Source organism: Nothobranchius furzeri, chromosome 12 (genome assembly GCF_043380555.1).
Source record: "Nothobranchius furzeri strain GRZ-AD chromosome 12, NfurGRZ-RIMD1, whole genome shotgun sequence".
NCBI classification, from domain to species: Eukaryota; Metazoa; Chordata; class Actinopteri; order Cyprinodontiformes; family Nothobranchiidae; genus Nothobranchius; species Nothobranchius furzeri.
The window spans coordinates 9302483-9317052 of NC_091752.1; the positions used below are offsets into that span (position 1 = coordinate 9302483).

General features: G+C 44.0%; 1 protein-coding gene across 1 annotated transcript in view; it reads right to left on the minus strand.

Moving 5' to 3' along the window:
* Nucleotides 1-14570, minus strand: part of atp6v1ba (ATPase, H+ transporting, lysosomal, V1 subunit B, member a) — a 44640-nt gene that overhangs the window by 4831 nt on the left and 25239 nt on the right. The window contains exons 4-11 of the mRNA XM_070542230.1: nt 12039-12132; nt 11388-11465; nt 10255-10394; nt 7712-7813; nt 5609-5706; nt 5401-5524; nt 3033-3183; nt 1757-1839 (exon numbers count right to left, since the gene is read on the minus strand). Coding sequence (XP_070398331.1) covers nt 1757-1839; nt 3033-3183; nt 5401-5524; nt 5609-5706; nt 7712-7813; nt 10255-10394; nt 11388-11465; nt 12039-12132 — 870 coding nt within the window. The remainder of the gene's footprint in view (nt 1-1756; nt 1840-3032; nt 3184-5400; nt 5525-5608; nt 5707-7711; nt 7814-10254; nt 10395-11387; nt 11466-12038; nt 12133-14570) is intronic.

Below are 14570 nucleotides of genomic sequence, written 5' to 3' on the forward strand. Positions count from 1 at the left end.
TGTACTTGTAGACTGGAGTTTTGTACTTGTAGACTGGAGTTTTGTACTTGTAGACTGGAGTTTTGTACTTGTAGACTGGAGTTTTGTACTTGTAGACTGGAGTTTTGTACTTGTAGACTGGAGTTTTGTACTTGTAGACTGGAGTTTTGTACTTGTAGACTGGAGTTTTGTACTTGTAGACTGGAGTTTTGTACTTGTAGACTGGAGTTTTGTACTTGTAGACTGGAGTTTTGTACTTGTAGACTGGAGTTTTGTACTTGTAGACTGGAGTTTTGTACTTGTAGACTGGAGTTTTGTACTTGTAGACTGGAGTTTTGTACTTGTAGACTGGAGTTTTGTACTTGTAGACTGGAGTTTTGTACTTGTAGACTGGAGTTTTGTACTTGTAGACTGGAGTTTTGTACTTGTAGACTGGAGTTTTGTACTAGTGGACTGGAGTTTTGTACTAGTGGACTGGAGTTTTCTACTTGTAGACTGGAGTTTTCTACTTGTAGACTGGAGTTTTCTACTTGTAGACTGGAGTTTTGTGCTTGTAGACTGGAGTTTTGTACTTGTAGACTGGAGTTTTGTACTTGTAGACTGGAGTTTTGTACTTGTAGACTGGAGTTTTGTACTTGTAGACTGGAGTTTTGTACTAGTGGACTGGAGTTTTGTACTAGTGGACTGGAGTTTTGTACTAGTGGACTGGAGTTTTGTACTAGTGGACTGGAGTTTTGTACTAGTGGACTGGAGTTTTGTACTAGTGGACTGGAGTTTTGTACTTGTAGACTGGAGTTTTCTACTTGTAGACTGGAGTTTTCTACTTGTAGACTGGAGTTTTGTACTTGTAGACTGGAGTTTTGTACTTGTAGACTGGAGTTTTGTACTTGTAGACTGGAGTTTTGTACTTGTAGACTGGAGTTTTGTACTTGTAGACTGGAGTTTTGTACTAGTGGACTGGAGTTTTGTACTTGTAGACTGGAGTTTTGTACTTGTAGACTGGGGTTTTGTACTTGTAGACTGGGGTTTTGTACTTGTAGACCTGAGTTTTGTACTAGTGGACTGGAGTTTTGTACTAGTGGACTGGAGTTTTGTACTAGTGGACTGGAGTTTTGTACTAGTGGACTGGAGTTTTGTACAAGTAGACTGGAGTTTTGTACAAGTAGACTGGAGTTTTGTACTTGTAGACCTGAGTTTTGTACTAGTGGACTGGAGTTTTGTACTAGTGGACTGGAGTTTTGTACTAGTAGACTGGAGTTTTGTACAAGTAGACTGGAGTTTTGTACTAGTAGACTGGAGTTTTGTACTTGTAGACTGGGGTTTTGTACTTGTAGACCTGAGTTTTGTACTAGTAGACTGGAGTTTTGTACTTGTAGACTGGGGTTTTGTACTTGTAGACCTGAGTTTTGTACTAGTGGACTGGAGTTTTGTACTTGTAGACCTGAGTTTTGTACTAGTGGACTGGAGTTTTGTACTTGTAGACCTGAGTTTTGTACTTGTAGACCTGAGTTTTGTACTTGTAGACTGAGATTTGTGTTTTGAAAGTTGTGATTGAAACTTGTACATTGATTTTTTTTCTGCAAGTTACAAAACAAAAGTTTCATGTTTTGTACCGAAGTTACATGTCACAAATGAGAATTTCATGCAAAAAAAAATGAAGTTACTGGTTACAAAACAAAAGTCACAGCTACTAAACATGTTACAAGTTAGTAAACTCGGTACACGTTCAATGTTATATTGTCCCAATCCTAGTTCCACAGTAGTCCGGCTGAATTACCTGTCTGTTGTGCAGCTGTCGGTCAACGTAGACCTGACCCTCTGTGATGTACCCAGTGAGATCGGGAATGGGATGAGTGATATCTGGGCGGAAAATACAACCAATCACAACTTGCCTTCTAAACGTAACACACATCACAACACAAACGTTTTAACACGCTGCAACACACACGCCAACGCGTAATACAAACTGTACACACCCCATAACACCAACGTGTAACACAAACTGTGCACACACCGTAACACACACCAATGTGTAACACACACCGTAACACACACCAATGTGTAACACACACCAACGAGTAATACACACTGTACACACTCCATAACACACACCAACGTGTAACACACACACTGTACACACACCAACATGTAACACACACTGTCCATACACCGTAACACACACCAACGTGTAACACACAATGTACACACACCATAACACACACCAAGATGTAACACACACTGTACACACACCAAGGTGTAATACACACTGTACACACACCGTAACACACTCCAACATGTAACACACTGTACACACACCATAACACACACCAACACTTAACACACAATGTACACACACCAATGTGTAACACACACTGTACACACACCGTAACACACACCAACGTGTAACACACACTGTACACACACCAACATGTAACACACAATGTACACACAAACGTGTAACACACTGTACACACACCAAGGTGTAACACACACCGTAACACACACTGTACACACACCAACATGTAACACACAATGTACACACAAACGTGTAACACACACTGTACACACACCAACGTGCAACACACACTGTACACACACCATAACACACACACCAACATGTAACACACACTATACACACACCATAACACACACCAACGTGTAATACACACACCATAACACACACCAACGTGTAATACACACATCATAACACACACCAACGTGTAATACACACATCATAACACACACCAACGTGTAATACACACATCATAACACACACCAACACATAACACACAATATACACACCATAACACACACCAACGTGTAATACACACATCATAACACACACCAACACATAACACACAATGTACACACATCATAACACACACCAACACATAACACACAATGTACACACACCATAACACACACCAACACGTAACACACACTGTACACACACAGTAACACATATTTTAACAGACTGTGAAACGTATCACATGGTGCTACACGTTGTACACGTGCTGTAACACGCCATGGTTAACAGAAAATGGCTGCCTCACCATCGTTGGGCATGGTGAGGATGGGGATCTGGGTGATGGAGCCGTTTCTGCCCTCCACTCGGCCCGCACGCTCGTAGATGGTGGCCAGATCGGTGTACATGTAACCTGGAAAACCTCTACGGCCGGGTACTTCCTCCCGGGCAGCAGAGACCTGAGGAATCCAGAACAACTCTCATTTCTATCTTCTAAAACTGAAAACAGGGGAAAGTGTATCCTTTTAGTCAAGCATCATAACCAAGTTTATCCAATTCTTGTCTCCGTAACTTCGACAGAAAAGTTAAATCTGCTCCTCCAGGCGTTGGGTGGCTGCGTTCCAACAGAGCCTGTTTCCCAGGAGCTGCTAACAAGTAGCAGACATGTGAGACATCAGAGCCTCGCATTTAGCACGGGCGTGAGCCAGATCAGCTCCCTGGGGGGGTGTTCACAGTGACAGAACAGGACACAGTCACGTGCTTGACCAAACCCAACACCAGAAGAACTCAGTGAGGAACCATCACTGTTCTCATCCTGCTGCTCCTCAGCACACTGGTTCTGCATGAACCCACGATGAAAAGAGCACATCTGAGTTTTTCATCAGCAAAAATAAACAAATCAAATCTCTGATGATCTTTTATCCATTCTCTAGTTTGGTACTCACACTTCCAAGTTTCTGATTTTAAGTCTTCCTCAAAGGGCAGCAGTAGCTCAGGAGGTTGCAGGTTCAATCCCGGCTTCAGACAGAGAATTCAGTTGTTGTGTCCTTGGGCAAGACACTTAACCCACCCTGCCAGCTGGTGGTGGTGGGAGGGACCGGTGGCGCCTCGCCTCTGCCAGTGCACCCCAGAGCAGCTGTAGCTACATCGTAGCTCATCACCACCATCAGCATGTGAATGGATGAACGATGCACAGTAGTGGAAAGCACTTTGGAGTCCTCTGACTGTCAAAGGCGCTGTACAAGTGCGGGTCGTTTATCATTTGTCGTCAGACGAGCAGAACCAGAACCTTCTTTTTAAAGGTGGAGGGCAGAGATTACTGAGGAAATATTTACACTTTAATCCTCCGATTAAAAATAGAAGCAGATGCCAAAAGCACCAGATGTTTAATGTTTAGGATGGACTGCAAGCGTAGCGGCTTTATTCTTCATGTTTGGTCTCAACAGGAAGGAAGTGGAAGGGTAAACAAGCCGTGTTTACACAGACGTGGTGAACCAGAACAGGGCTGGAAGATCTCTGTAGGTCGGTCATCATTTATGGGTTTTTATTTTCAAAAACAGAATTAAAAGTAGAGTAAGAGTGAGAGCGGTGACACAAATGGATCCATACAGCACGAGAGCTTCTCTCTGTGCCTTTTTGCTGATGATTGTTCATAAACAAAGAGAGAAATCCTTAAACTTTGGGAGTCAAGTGAAGCAGCCACCTCCATTATTCTGCAGGAGAGGCAAGCCTCCGGCTGTAAATGTTCCCCACCCTTTTTCGCATCCTCGACAGAAATGACCAAAAGCTAAATCTCCTTCCAGAAGTCAAGTGAATTCAAGGTAAGCGCGAAGGAAAGCCATTCATTTGTCTTCAAAGTTCAGAGGTTGATGGGAACGCCGCACAATCACGAACAGTCGACTCAATGCAGAAACCCCTCAACCTTCACGTGTGAATGAGAACGGCGGAAAGGTGATGACGGCGCGGGGCTTTGTGCGGGCTGAATCACCCATCAAGCCGCCCCGTGAACGGCCTCCACGTGTCCCAAGGTCACGCAGACGAAAAATGCACATGCACCATTCAGAGACGCGCATTGTGCTGCAAACAGACGGCAAACGGTACAAACCATTCCAGAGACTCAACCAGGGGGGCGGGGGCCCCGGGGGGGGGGGGGGGGGGGGGGAATTAAACTCAAAACAGAACACAATACAGTTAAAAGACTTCCTTATTGAAAGCAGGAAGTGTTCTCAGGTGCTGCTAATGCTGCACATGTAAACCACACACAGGAAGTGGTTCTTTATCAAACCCTAAACGTTCTCTGAGGTTTTTCGTTTTTATCTCTTCAGCAGCTCCACCAGAGTTTACCCGCTCTTCTTCAGAGCTGAAGCTTCTGTTTTCCATCTTAATCTTTAAACTCCCATCTCTGCTGCTGACACGGAGGAGTTAGCTTACAGTGAGGCTAACGCTAGCTCACATCCTCTGTTCTGATCAGACTAATCGAGTCGTGAAACCTTTGAGTTTAGGGGTGAATGTTATTTTCTGCTGGATCAGCTCCACAGCAGCTGCAGCTGCAGCATGGAGTTGGTTGGGCTCGGGATAATCATGTCGACAAAGATCTTCAGCTTTTATGATGAGCTCATTTAAACGTGAACAGTCACAAGTGGACCTGAGTATGAAAATCATGTTAGAGCGAGCACCTCTCTCAGAGCTTCGGCGTAGGAGCTCATGTCCGTCAGGATGACCAGCACGTGTTTCTCACACTGGTAGGCCAGGTACTCAGCTGTCGTCAGGGCCAGGCGGGGCGTAATGATGCGCTCGATGCTGATTGGCCACAGAACACAGGCAGATTATCAGACGGTTTAAATGTCAGGCTGGACGTAGCCGCCGAGGGCGAGTGTCGCTTACGTGGGGTCGTTGGCCAGATTCAGGAAAAGGCAGACGTTGTCCATGGAGCCGTTTTCCTCAAAGTCGGATTTAAAGAAGCGAGCCGTTTCCATGTTGACCTGAAAGACAAGGATTCAGGTCAGGTTTAACTGGTGGCGTGTGTTTTAGTCCGTTTATCCAGTCTAAAGAGGAACTAAAAAACCAATAGATGCTCAGATGTCTGAATATAAAGTCACATTATCACGTCCCATTATCTTCATCTCTAATAAGCGAGTGTTAACCCTTGTTTAAAACCTCAAAACTCAAACCGGTTTCGTTTATAACAAACACTTGTGTTTGTTATAAACGAAACGTCCAAAAGAGTGAATTTTCTCCTATATATTGGCCAACATAATAACCTTTCATCTCCAGAAAAAAATCCACTTTGTGTGACCTTCTAAATCCAGAAGGTTCTGCTCAGCGCGTGTTGATATTCCATGAAGACAAAACATTCAAACAAACATTCTCTCCCAAGGGTCCTGCACTCTCTGTGAACGCCAGACGTCAACATTCTTCACTCTGAATAAGTGAAGACTCCATGATTTTAGAGTTATAAGTTAAATAATCATATGTAATGAATGAACAAGACGTTTAAATCAAATGTTTGAATAATCTGTGCTTAAATCAATTAATTTAAAATGAATATTGTTCTTACAATGATCCATTTCAGATTTTATGATCAGTGTTTGATTTAACAAGTTAATCGTTGTTTACACTCATACACATTACATCAAGATGCATGTTAAGGTTAAAAACATCTTCGTATCTGAGGAGGGCGTGGCTTTCTGAGGGATGTTAGTAAATACTCAGAAACGTGTCAAATTCTGATTGGCCAAACTCGGCCAGACATCATAACAAAGTAGTTTAATAAAACAGGATTTACTTCCTGATTAATTCAGTTTACAGCTGACCCCCGATTCGGCCAAATCGGGAAAGAAGACTCTTTTGAAACAACCTCCTTTGACCTCAAGTCCAAACCTTGCCACGACGCTGCAAGTGATCGCAGACACAACAGCTCTTTTCAGAGCTACTTCAACTCAGACACCCACGTTGGACCTCGAACCTGCGGACCCCGGGTTGCATCTCATGGCCGGGGAAGCTGAACTCAGAGGAAGCTACTAATCTCTGAGTATCGTGGTCTTGACGTCCGGTGACCTCACCACTCTGACCGCAACCCTCCGGACGGCCGGGAGCAACTCATACAAGGGTATCGTCAGCCTGCATACTAGTGTCTGATGAGGTTTTTATCAGTAACTAACTCTCTAGTTTATAACAAACAAACTCTTTTACACCCAGATTTCACAATTTCTCTCAAATACAAAGAACGGTTGCTACAACCTCTAGCTTCCACCACACCACCTCTCATTATTCATGTCTCGTCATGTATAATCATTAGCTTAGAAGAGAATAAAATGCCTTTTAACTTTATACCGACTCTGTCTGAATTAATACGAAGTGTCTTTATGGTTCCCGAAGAAGCAAAGAACCCTGGAATATCACATCTTATTGGTCATAATTAATATTTATCAATTGCTACATAAATCAGAATTTTCAGGATTTAAACAGGAAGCTAAACTAAAGGTCTGACCGCTGCTGTTTGTGTAACATCTGGTTGTTTTGGCTGTTAAATGGATGCATCCCGTTAAAAATGCATCTTCGTGTGCCGAATCCCTATTCACACCCTCCAGCCAGAGTGACCTGTCTGTGTGTGTGTGTGTGTGTGTGTGTGTGTGTGTGTGTGTGTGTGTGTGTGTGCGTGCATGCGTGCGTGTGTGTGTGTGTGTGTGTGTGTGTGTGTGTGTGTGTGTGTGTGTGTGTGTGCGTGCATGCGTGCGTGTGTGTGTGTGTGTGTGTGTGTGTGTGCAGCCAACAGAAGGAGCAGCTGAGAGGCAGAGAACTTGATACTGTGTTCCTGTCAGCGCTAAAAGGCACGCTGCTTTAGGAAGCATGGCTGAGGGATATGCTCACAAGTGCAGAAGTAACGAGGGGGGCTTAAAGTTTAATCACCTGGTGAATAAAAGAGGCAGGGGGGGGTCACATAGGGGTTAAGAGAGAGGATTAGGGGGCTGGGGGGTATCTGCTTACTCCCATGGCAGCAAAGACGATGGCGAAGTTCTCGGCGCTGTAGTCCATCACGTCCTTGGATTTCTGCACGAGGCCGGCCTGGCGGCAGATCTGAGCAGCGATCTGGAGGTGAGAGGAGACAAAGCTGAACTCAGATCAGACTCTAGAAACATCCTGAGTGTTTGACCTGCACATTAAAGCCCAATCCTGCTCAAAGGCACGCAGGCAGAATGTTCCTGACTCTTGTTCGATGTTTATTTTTCTTACTGTAAGGATTTTATCAGAGATCACTTCAAAGATGTTTTAATAAACGTCCCGTGTCTGATGCAATTAAACCTCACCTTAAACTCCTGTTTTGTTATTTTACACCTGGGTAAAACATTTGGAAGACTTCTGTACCTGGCTAAGTTTTTTTTATCATCGTTTGACAGTTCGAATAATAAATGTTGTCCCTGAAAGCTTCAGCAGAAGGTCGATGGTTTGTGAGCTGAAAGCCATCAGGAACCAACAGCCTGTCACTCAGCAGCGCTCCATTATCCTGGATAATGATGTTGTGACCAACACACAAAAACGGAGCACTGAATTGTGCCGAAGTGCTTCGATAAACTGAACCAATCGATATCGTTTCACTGAGCACAATGGCGTGATCTTTGCAGCCAGCGTTTGTTTCTGCCTCTAGATCCTTTCTAAAACTCGGACTCCTCATTCTGGGAACTTTGAGAGGAACAACAAGATAATAAACAAACAGCGACTTTATTAAATAACAGATCCTTGTTCACTGAAGAGCAGCCTGATTTCATTCCCCGAGTGCTGCACAGCTGTGCATCGGTGGACGGCAAGCCCCCACAATGGAGCTCTAAAATTGAGTCAAACCCGGATGTACCAACATTTGCAGTTCCACCCTCATCCACTAGGGGCTGGTGTCAGGAGCGAGCAAATCCTCATTGACTCCCATGTTAAAAATACCAATTTCACAGCAGAAATAAACATGTTTACAGCCTGGTACCAAAACATGTTTTTGGTTTAAATTATCTAGTTTACACTCATGACAACTCTGAGGGGGGTGAATTTTTTTCTCACTCTTCTGTTTAAGTGTATTAAAAGCCTAAAATTCTGTATAATTAATGAGCATCAGACCCACGTGACCACAGAGCTAGCTCCGTGGAAAGGCCTCAGTAGAGCCTCGGTCTGGCCTGGAAACTGTTCCAGGATTTTGAGTCTCTGTTTGTGTATTCTTTTTGGATATTATTTGTGCAATTGTTGGACAAAATGACTTGCTGTGGCATTAATTGCACTAAAAGAGCGTCCAAGGAGTCTCCACTTCATTTTTTTCAGTAAGTAAAATTATATTTATGTATTTTAGGTCACTGCCCAGCTGAGCTTAGATTTTAACATGTACTGTTTAGCCATGACATTTAAATGTAATAGGGTAAAAACCCGTGCATTTAACATAATGCTGCACTTTAGAAAATGGGTTGAAATATAACATGTTGGTGGAGCTGGGTTCCGACTATCAGCTTGTGGAGCTCTCGGGAGACCAATGTTTTCCACCCGTTTCTCCCCTCCCCGCAGCTCGGCGCATCTCTGTCTGATCGCGGCTTCTGTCTGCTGCGCGGGCTGCCGGCTTGTGGAGCTCTGGGATGGAAACCTTTCCACCCGGTTCTCCCCAGCGGCAGCTCTGCACATCTCAGATCGCAGCGGCGCTTGTCTGCTGCGGCGGGCTGCCAGCGTGTGGAGGTCTCAGAGACCTCTGTGTTCCACCCGGTTTTACCCAGCGGTCAGCCCGGCGTATCTCTGACTCAGAAGCTCTGGTGTTGTGCACAGTTAACTCCGGTTGTAGCTAGGTTGCTACCTCCGTTAGCTTAGCTCCCACCTCGCGTTAGCTTTGGGTTAGCTTCAGGTAAGCTTGTAGCTAGTTCAACCGGGTGTCGTCAGTTGATCCCAGCCTTACAGCCCCGCCCTCAGCTCCACCTCTCTTCCCTTTTGTGGAATTGTCTGGGCTTGACGGAACCTGTGACACGGTCAAAATGGCGGTGGTGGCCACCTCCCGTTTGGCCTCAAAAACGTGTTACTGGAGCCTATGGAAATGAATTGTCCAGTATTTATAGGTCGATGGTGGAAGGCAGGAGCCGTCGGCTCAAACCCAACAAACAGCTGGTTGAGATTTAGTCAGCTGAAGGGTTCGTGCTCCTGGGGCCTTTACAAGCATGTGATTTATCCTGACTACCAGTTATTGCAGTCAGCCTGAATTCATACCCAGAAATAAAACTCCGCCCACACCCACTCCGAAAAATTATTTTCCAGGAAAACAAAAACATTTCCAGGACATTTTCCTTGTTTTCGCATTTTCCATGTTTTCCATGACTGGAAAATTGGTCTACCATCTTCCAGGTTTTCCAGGACAAGTGGGAACCCTGCGACTTGCCTCCATACTGAGCTACTGGGATCATCGGGTTCATGATAAGGTCTGAACATCCAGCCTGTCAGCGGCTTTCCCGGCTTTACGGAAAAATGTGAATAATTAGTTTTTGTTCTCTGGAGATTTGGAGAACAAAGAGCCTCACCTCGTTGTGGGGTAAACCAGCAGCAGAGAAGATGGGGATCTTCTGTCCTCTGGCGATGCTGTTCATGCCGTCGATGGCCGAGATGCCAGTCTGGATCATCTCCTCAGGGTAGATGCGGCACTGAGGATTGATTGGCTGACCTGAGAGGAACACCAGGAACTTAATGACAACTTCAGAACCTTCTCATCTACCGTGATGCAGTGTTCAAGAAGTGGAGCTCACAGCAGATACACTGACAGGAGTGAGTGAGTGAGTGAGTGAGTGAGTGAGTGAGTGAGTGAGTGAGTGAGTGCGTGCGTGCGTGCGTGAGTGAGTGAGTGAGTGAGTGAGTGAGTGCGTGAGTGTTTTTGTGTGCATGTGTCTGTGTGAGCGCGTGTGTGCGTGTTTGTGTGCGCGTGTGTGTGTGTTTGTGTGCGCGTGTGTGTGTGTTTGTGCATGTGTATGCGTGCATGTGTGTGTGCGTGCGTGCGTGCATGTGTTTGTAAGTGTGCGTGTGTATGTGTGTGTGTGTGTGTGTGTGTGTGTGTGTGTGTGTGTGTGTGTGTCTGTATGTGTGCGCACGTGTGTGTGTGTGTGGGGGGGGGGTGTGTGCGTGGGTGTGTGTGTGTGTGTGCTGCGTTGGCAGCTGAATTCAACCACTAATTTGGTGTCAACCCAATTAAAGATGGCCGCCACAGCTAATCACAATTAGCTAACAGCTATAGCTCTGAGCCAAGTTGGTTTGCAGTTATCACTAATGGAGTCAACTTCTCAAACATCAGATTGCAGAAACAAAACAATGATTTTATTGACATTTCTGGGGTTAAAGTCGGTTTGGTAAACATCCACGCGAATGTTCAGGTTTCCGTACTAAAACCAAAACTTCCAATGAAGATTTTCAAGTTGTTACCAGCACCGTACATGATTCACACACTGAAGTCAATAAAAACAGGGCTGAATAAGTACACATCTACATTACGACCGGTGTTTCACCTTTATTTTAGTTTAAATCTGCTTTAGTAGAAACAAACGTCTCTGCAGATCCTTTCCAGGGCATTTTCTCATCAATGTTACTGAGCTTTGATCAGCCTCAGGAGCGCTTTCAAGGAGGGACAGGGAATACTCAAGAAGACAAAGGGTCTAGGAGGACATACCCATGATGTCCAAGTAGTCCTCAGCCAGGACACAGGGCCCACGGTCGATGGGCTTCCCAGAACCGTTGAAGACTCGACCTGAAAGGAAGATTCACGGCTTTGAGTCAAGAATTAATCAAGACTTCCATTGGATAAATGTCTGATTCATGTGGCAGCTGAATTCACAGATAATTACTAAAAACATCAATAAAATTACATTTATTAGCTGATAACCCCCCAAACACAAACACACACACACAGACACACCAAGAGCGGCTCTGATGGCTCTTATCGAGGTTACAAACAGAAAGTATAAATAATTATAAATCCAGGGATGTGATTAACGACACTTGAAAAACAAAAGCAGGTTTAGTTCCTGCTTGTGCTCAAATATATTTAACCTTGTGCAGAACTGAGATAATCAGTGATCGAGACGCTCAGAAACATGAAAAGAAATGGTCTGATTACGTTTTTTTTTTTTTGCTCTGACTGTTTACAGATGATTCTGAAAATCTGAGTAAAATTTGCACAAAGACGGCTGGAATGAAAAGCCTGTTTTAGCTCCGCTAACATTTGAAGAGATGTTCATGTTTGATGACAATAATCATTTGGTTTAAGGAGAGCTGCACAGCAGAAAGTGAGTTTAACAGACAGCAGGTGTGCTGATCCTACCCAACATGTCCTCCGACACCGGCGTACGCAGGATGTCACCCGTAAACTCACAGGCGGTCTTCTTGGCATCAATGCCCGACGTTCCCTCAAACACCTGGAGCAACACAAACAATGTCATCAATAAAAATATAACGTCTACATCTTCCTACAACGTACAACATCAGTCTGGTTCTGGAGGGAATAAACCGGATCACTAGAAACCAACCAGATACGACTCGTTCTAAAGCTGCTGTGACAGACGGTTTGTGGTGCGATTCCCGCTGTTGAGGGTCTGACCTCATGAGGAAATTACTATGCAGTGATTTTCTCCAAAATGACTGTGCTTAAATTGCTCTGAAAAGCAAATAATCACATCAGCGCCAAGAAACTTCATTTCCCATGATGCTTTGCACACGGAAGCATTGTGATGACGTCACCGCCTAATACCAGAAACACGATCTGCGGGAGGCGGGAGCTTGGAGCTTTCCCGCGACTTCAAAGACTATAAATCATGAATGAGACAAAGAAACCTCGTTCTTTTGCCCAGGATACCTGGCGGTGAGGACACGCTTGTCGAACGTTCCGACTTCTTTGAGCACGCGGAAGCTCTAAGAGCCAAGTTGAGCCCACGGGACCGCTGATCTGCTCGTTTCTGCTCCCCTCCAGCTGATGTTTGAGGACACAGAACCCGCGGAGGGAAACAACAACTCCATCCAGCTCTCAGAAACGCTGTAAGTTATAACTCAGCACAGAAAGAAACTTTGCTGTCTCTGTCCAGCCCGTGGAGAAACACTCGTGAACGCCAAACAACGGAGAAAGCATCAAACCGACGGATGACGCCGGAAACTGCGGAGAAAAACGGAGAACCGTCAAGTCATAACAGCGGGGGACGCCTTGCTGCTTTGGTGATCAGGAAACTCATTTTTTTCTCTCCTTTTCTTCTCCCGTTTCCTCTATAGTCTCAAATAAGCAATAAACCGCGTCTATTGCTTAAAAAGTAGCTTCGTGTTTTCCTCTTTCGTCCCAAACACGTCCGTCGGGTCATTTTGAAGAATAAACTGCTTATTAATCATTGTTTGGTATCTTTAAATGTTCGGCCATGGCCAGGCTGATAAACTAAGGATATTAACTCGTGATTAATCTTTTGTGTTGTTGCATGATCCTTTGAAATGTTTTGAGTGATTTAAGGTTAAGTTACTACTGATTCTAAGTGCTTTGGAAGTTAAAGTGCAAGTTGCCACCCACACTTTAGCCAGACAAAGGGGTCAGCCATCTTGTATTCAAGACTCCATTTTGAATCCATACACACGCACACACACACACACACATACACACTACTCCTTTGTGAGAACAAAGGACCCCATTCATACATCCTCCATCACATGCAAACACATCCATCTTCAATCATATCACACGGTTATTATTCATCTATTCCACTGTTTATTCATTTGACAAATTGTTAATTAAATGTTATAAAATTCAGATTTTTGTGTCCAGTAGCTTTGTTGTGTCGAAGAGAAGTCTCTGCTCCAAGGATTCTACGAACTTCAAGAAAGACTGATAAGAGTTTTGGATTCAATTTTTCCCCGGAAAAAGGGGAATGGTGCCCCGTATATCTAAGAATATCTTAATTAATTAATAAATCAGTAAATATTTACATATTTACAGAATTTATTGAAGAATCCAAAAGTAAGTTAACGCTTGCGAATTGTTCGCTCCTAATAACCCCAACATTTTATTGGTGCCCCGTGTGAGGCTTGGATACACAGAGATTTCTATCCGGCACAAACAAACAAATAAATCCAAAGAGCTTGAATTAAAAATAATCAGTTGTTCAGCCTTGAACCAGCAACAGAGTGGTGCTGATTTCGCTGAGCAGGAAGCTGCATCGAACTCTCACCAGTAACTCAGTGCTTCTTTAAAGGTGCAACGTGTAAATTAATTCTGGTTGACCTTTTAGGTTAAAAATTCAGTTTTTCCTTAAAGGTGCAACGTGTAATTAATTCTGGCTAACCTTTTAGGTTAAAATTCAGCTTTTCCTTAAAGGTGCAACGTGTAATTAATTCTGGCTAACCTTTTAGGTTAAAATTCAGTTTTTCCTTAAAGGTGCAACGTGTAATTAATTCTGGCTAACCTTTTAGGTTAAAATTCAGTTCCTCATTAAAGGTGCAGCGTGTAAGTAATTCTGACTAACCCTTTTAGGCTAAAATTAACTGCTAATTTAGCGACTTTAACTCACAGTGGCTATTATAACTAACTGAAACCTTCACTCAAAGACTGATAACACCTTGTTTGCTAATATTCTGAAGGAATAACTAGCATATTTAACACTGCAAGTGTTGTAAGACGTTGCTACGGCAACGCACCAGCTTTTGCTAAAATACTGAAAGGAATAGTATTTTAAGCATCAGTCACGGCATTCCGTGCAATCTTAAAACGCTAAAACCTGTGCGCACAAAGGTTAATTTAGTGTTTTTCTGCTACAAAGCTAGCAGTTGCTGCCCAAAAGGTGCAGTTTGAGCTATCTGCAGAAGCTCTACTAGGCTATTTTTG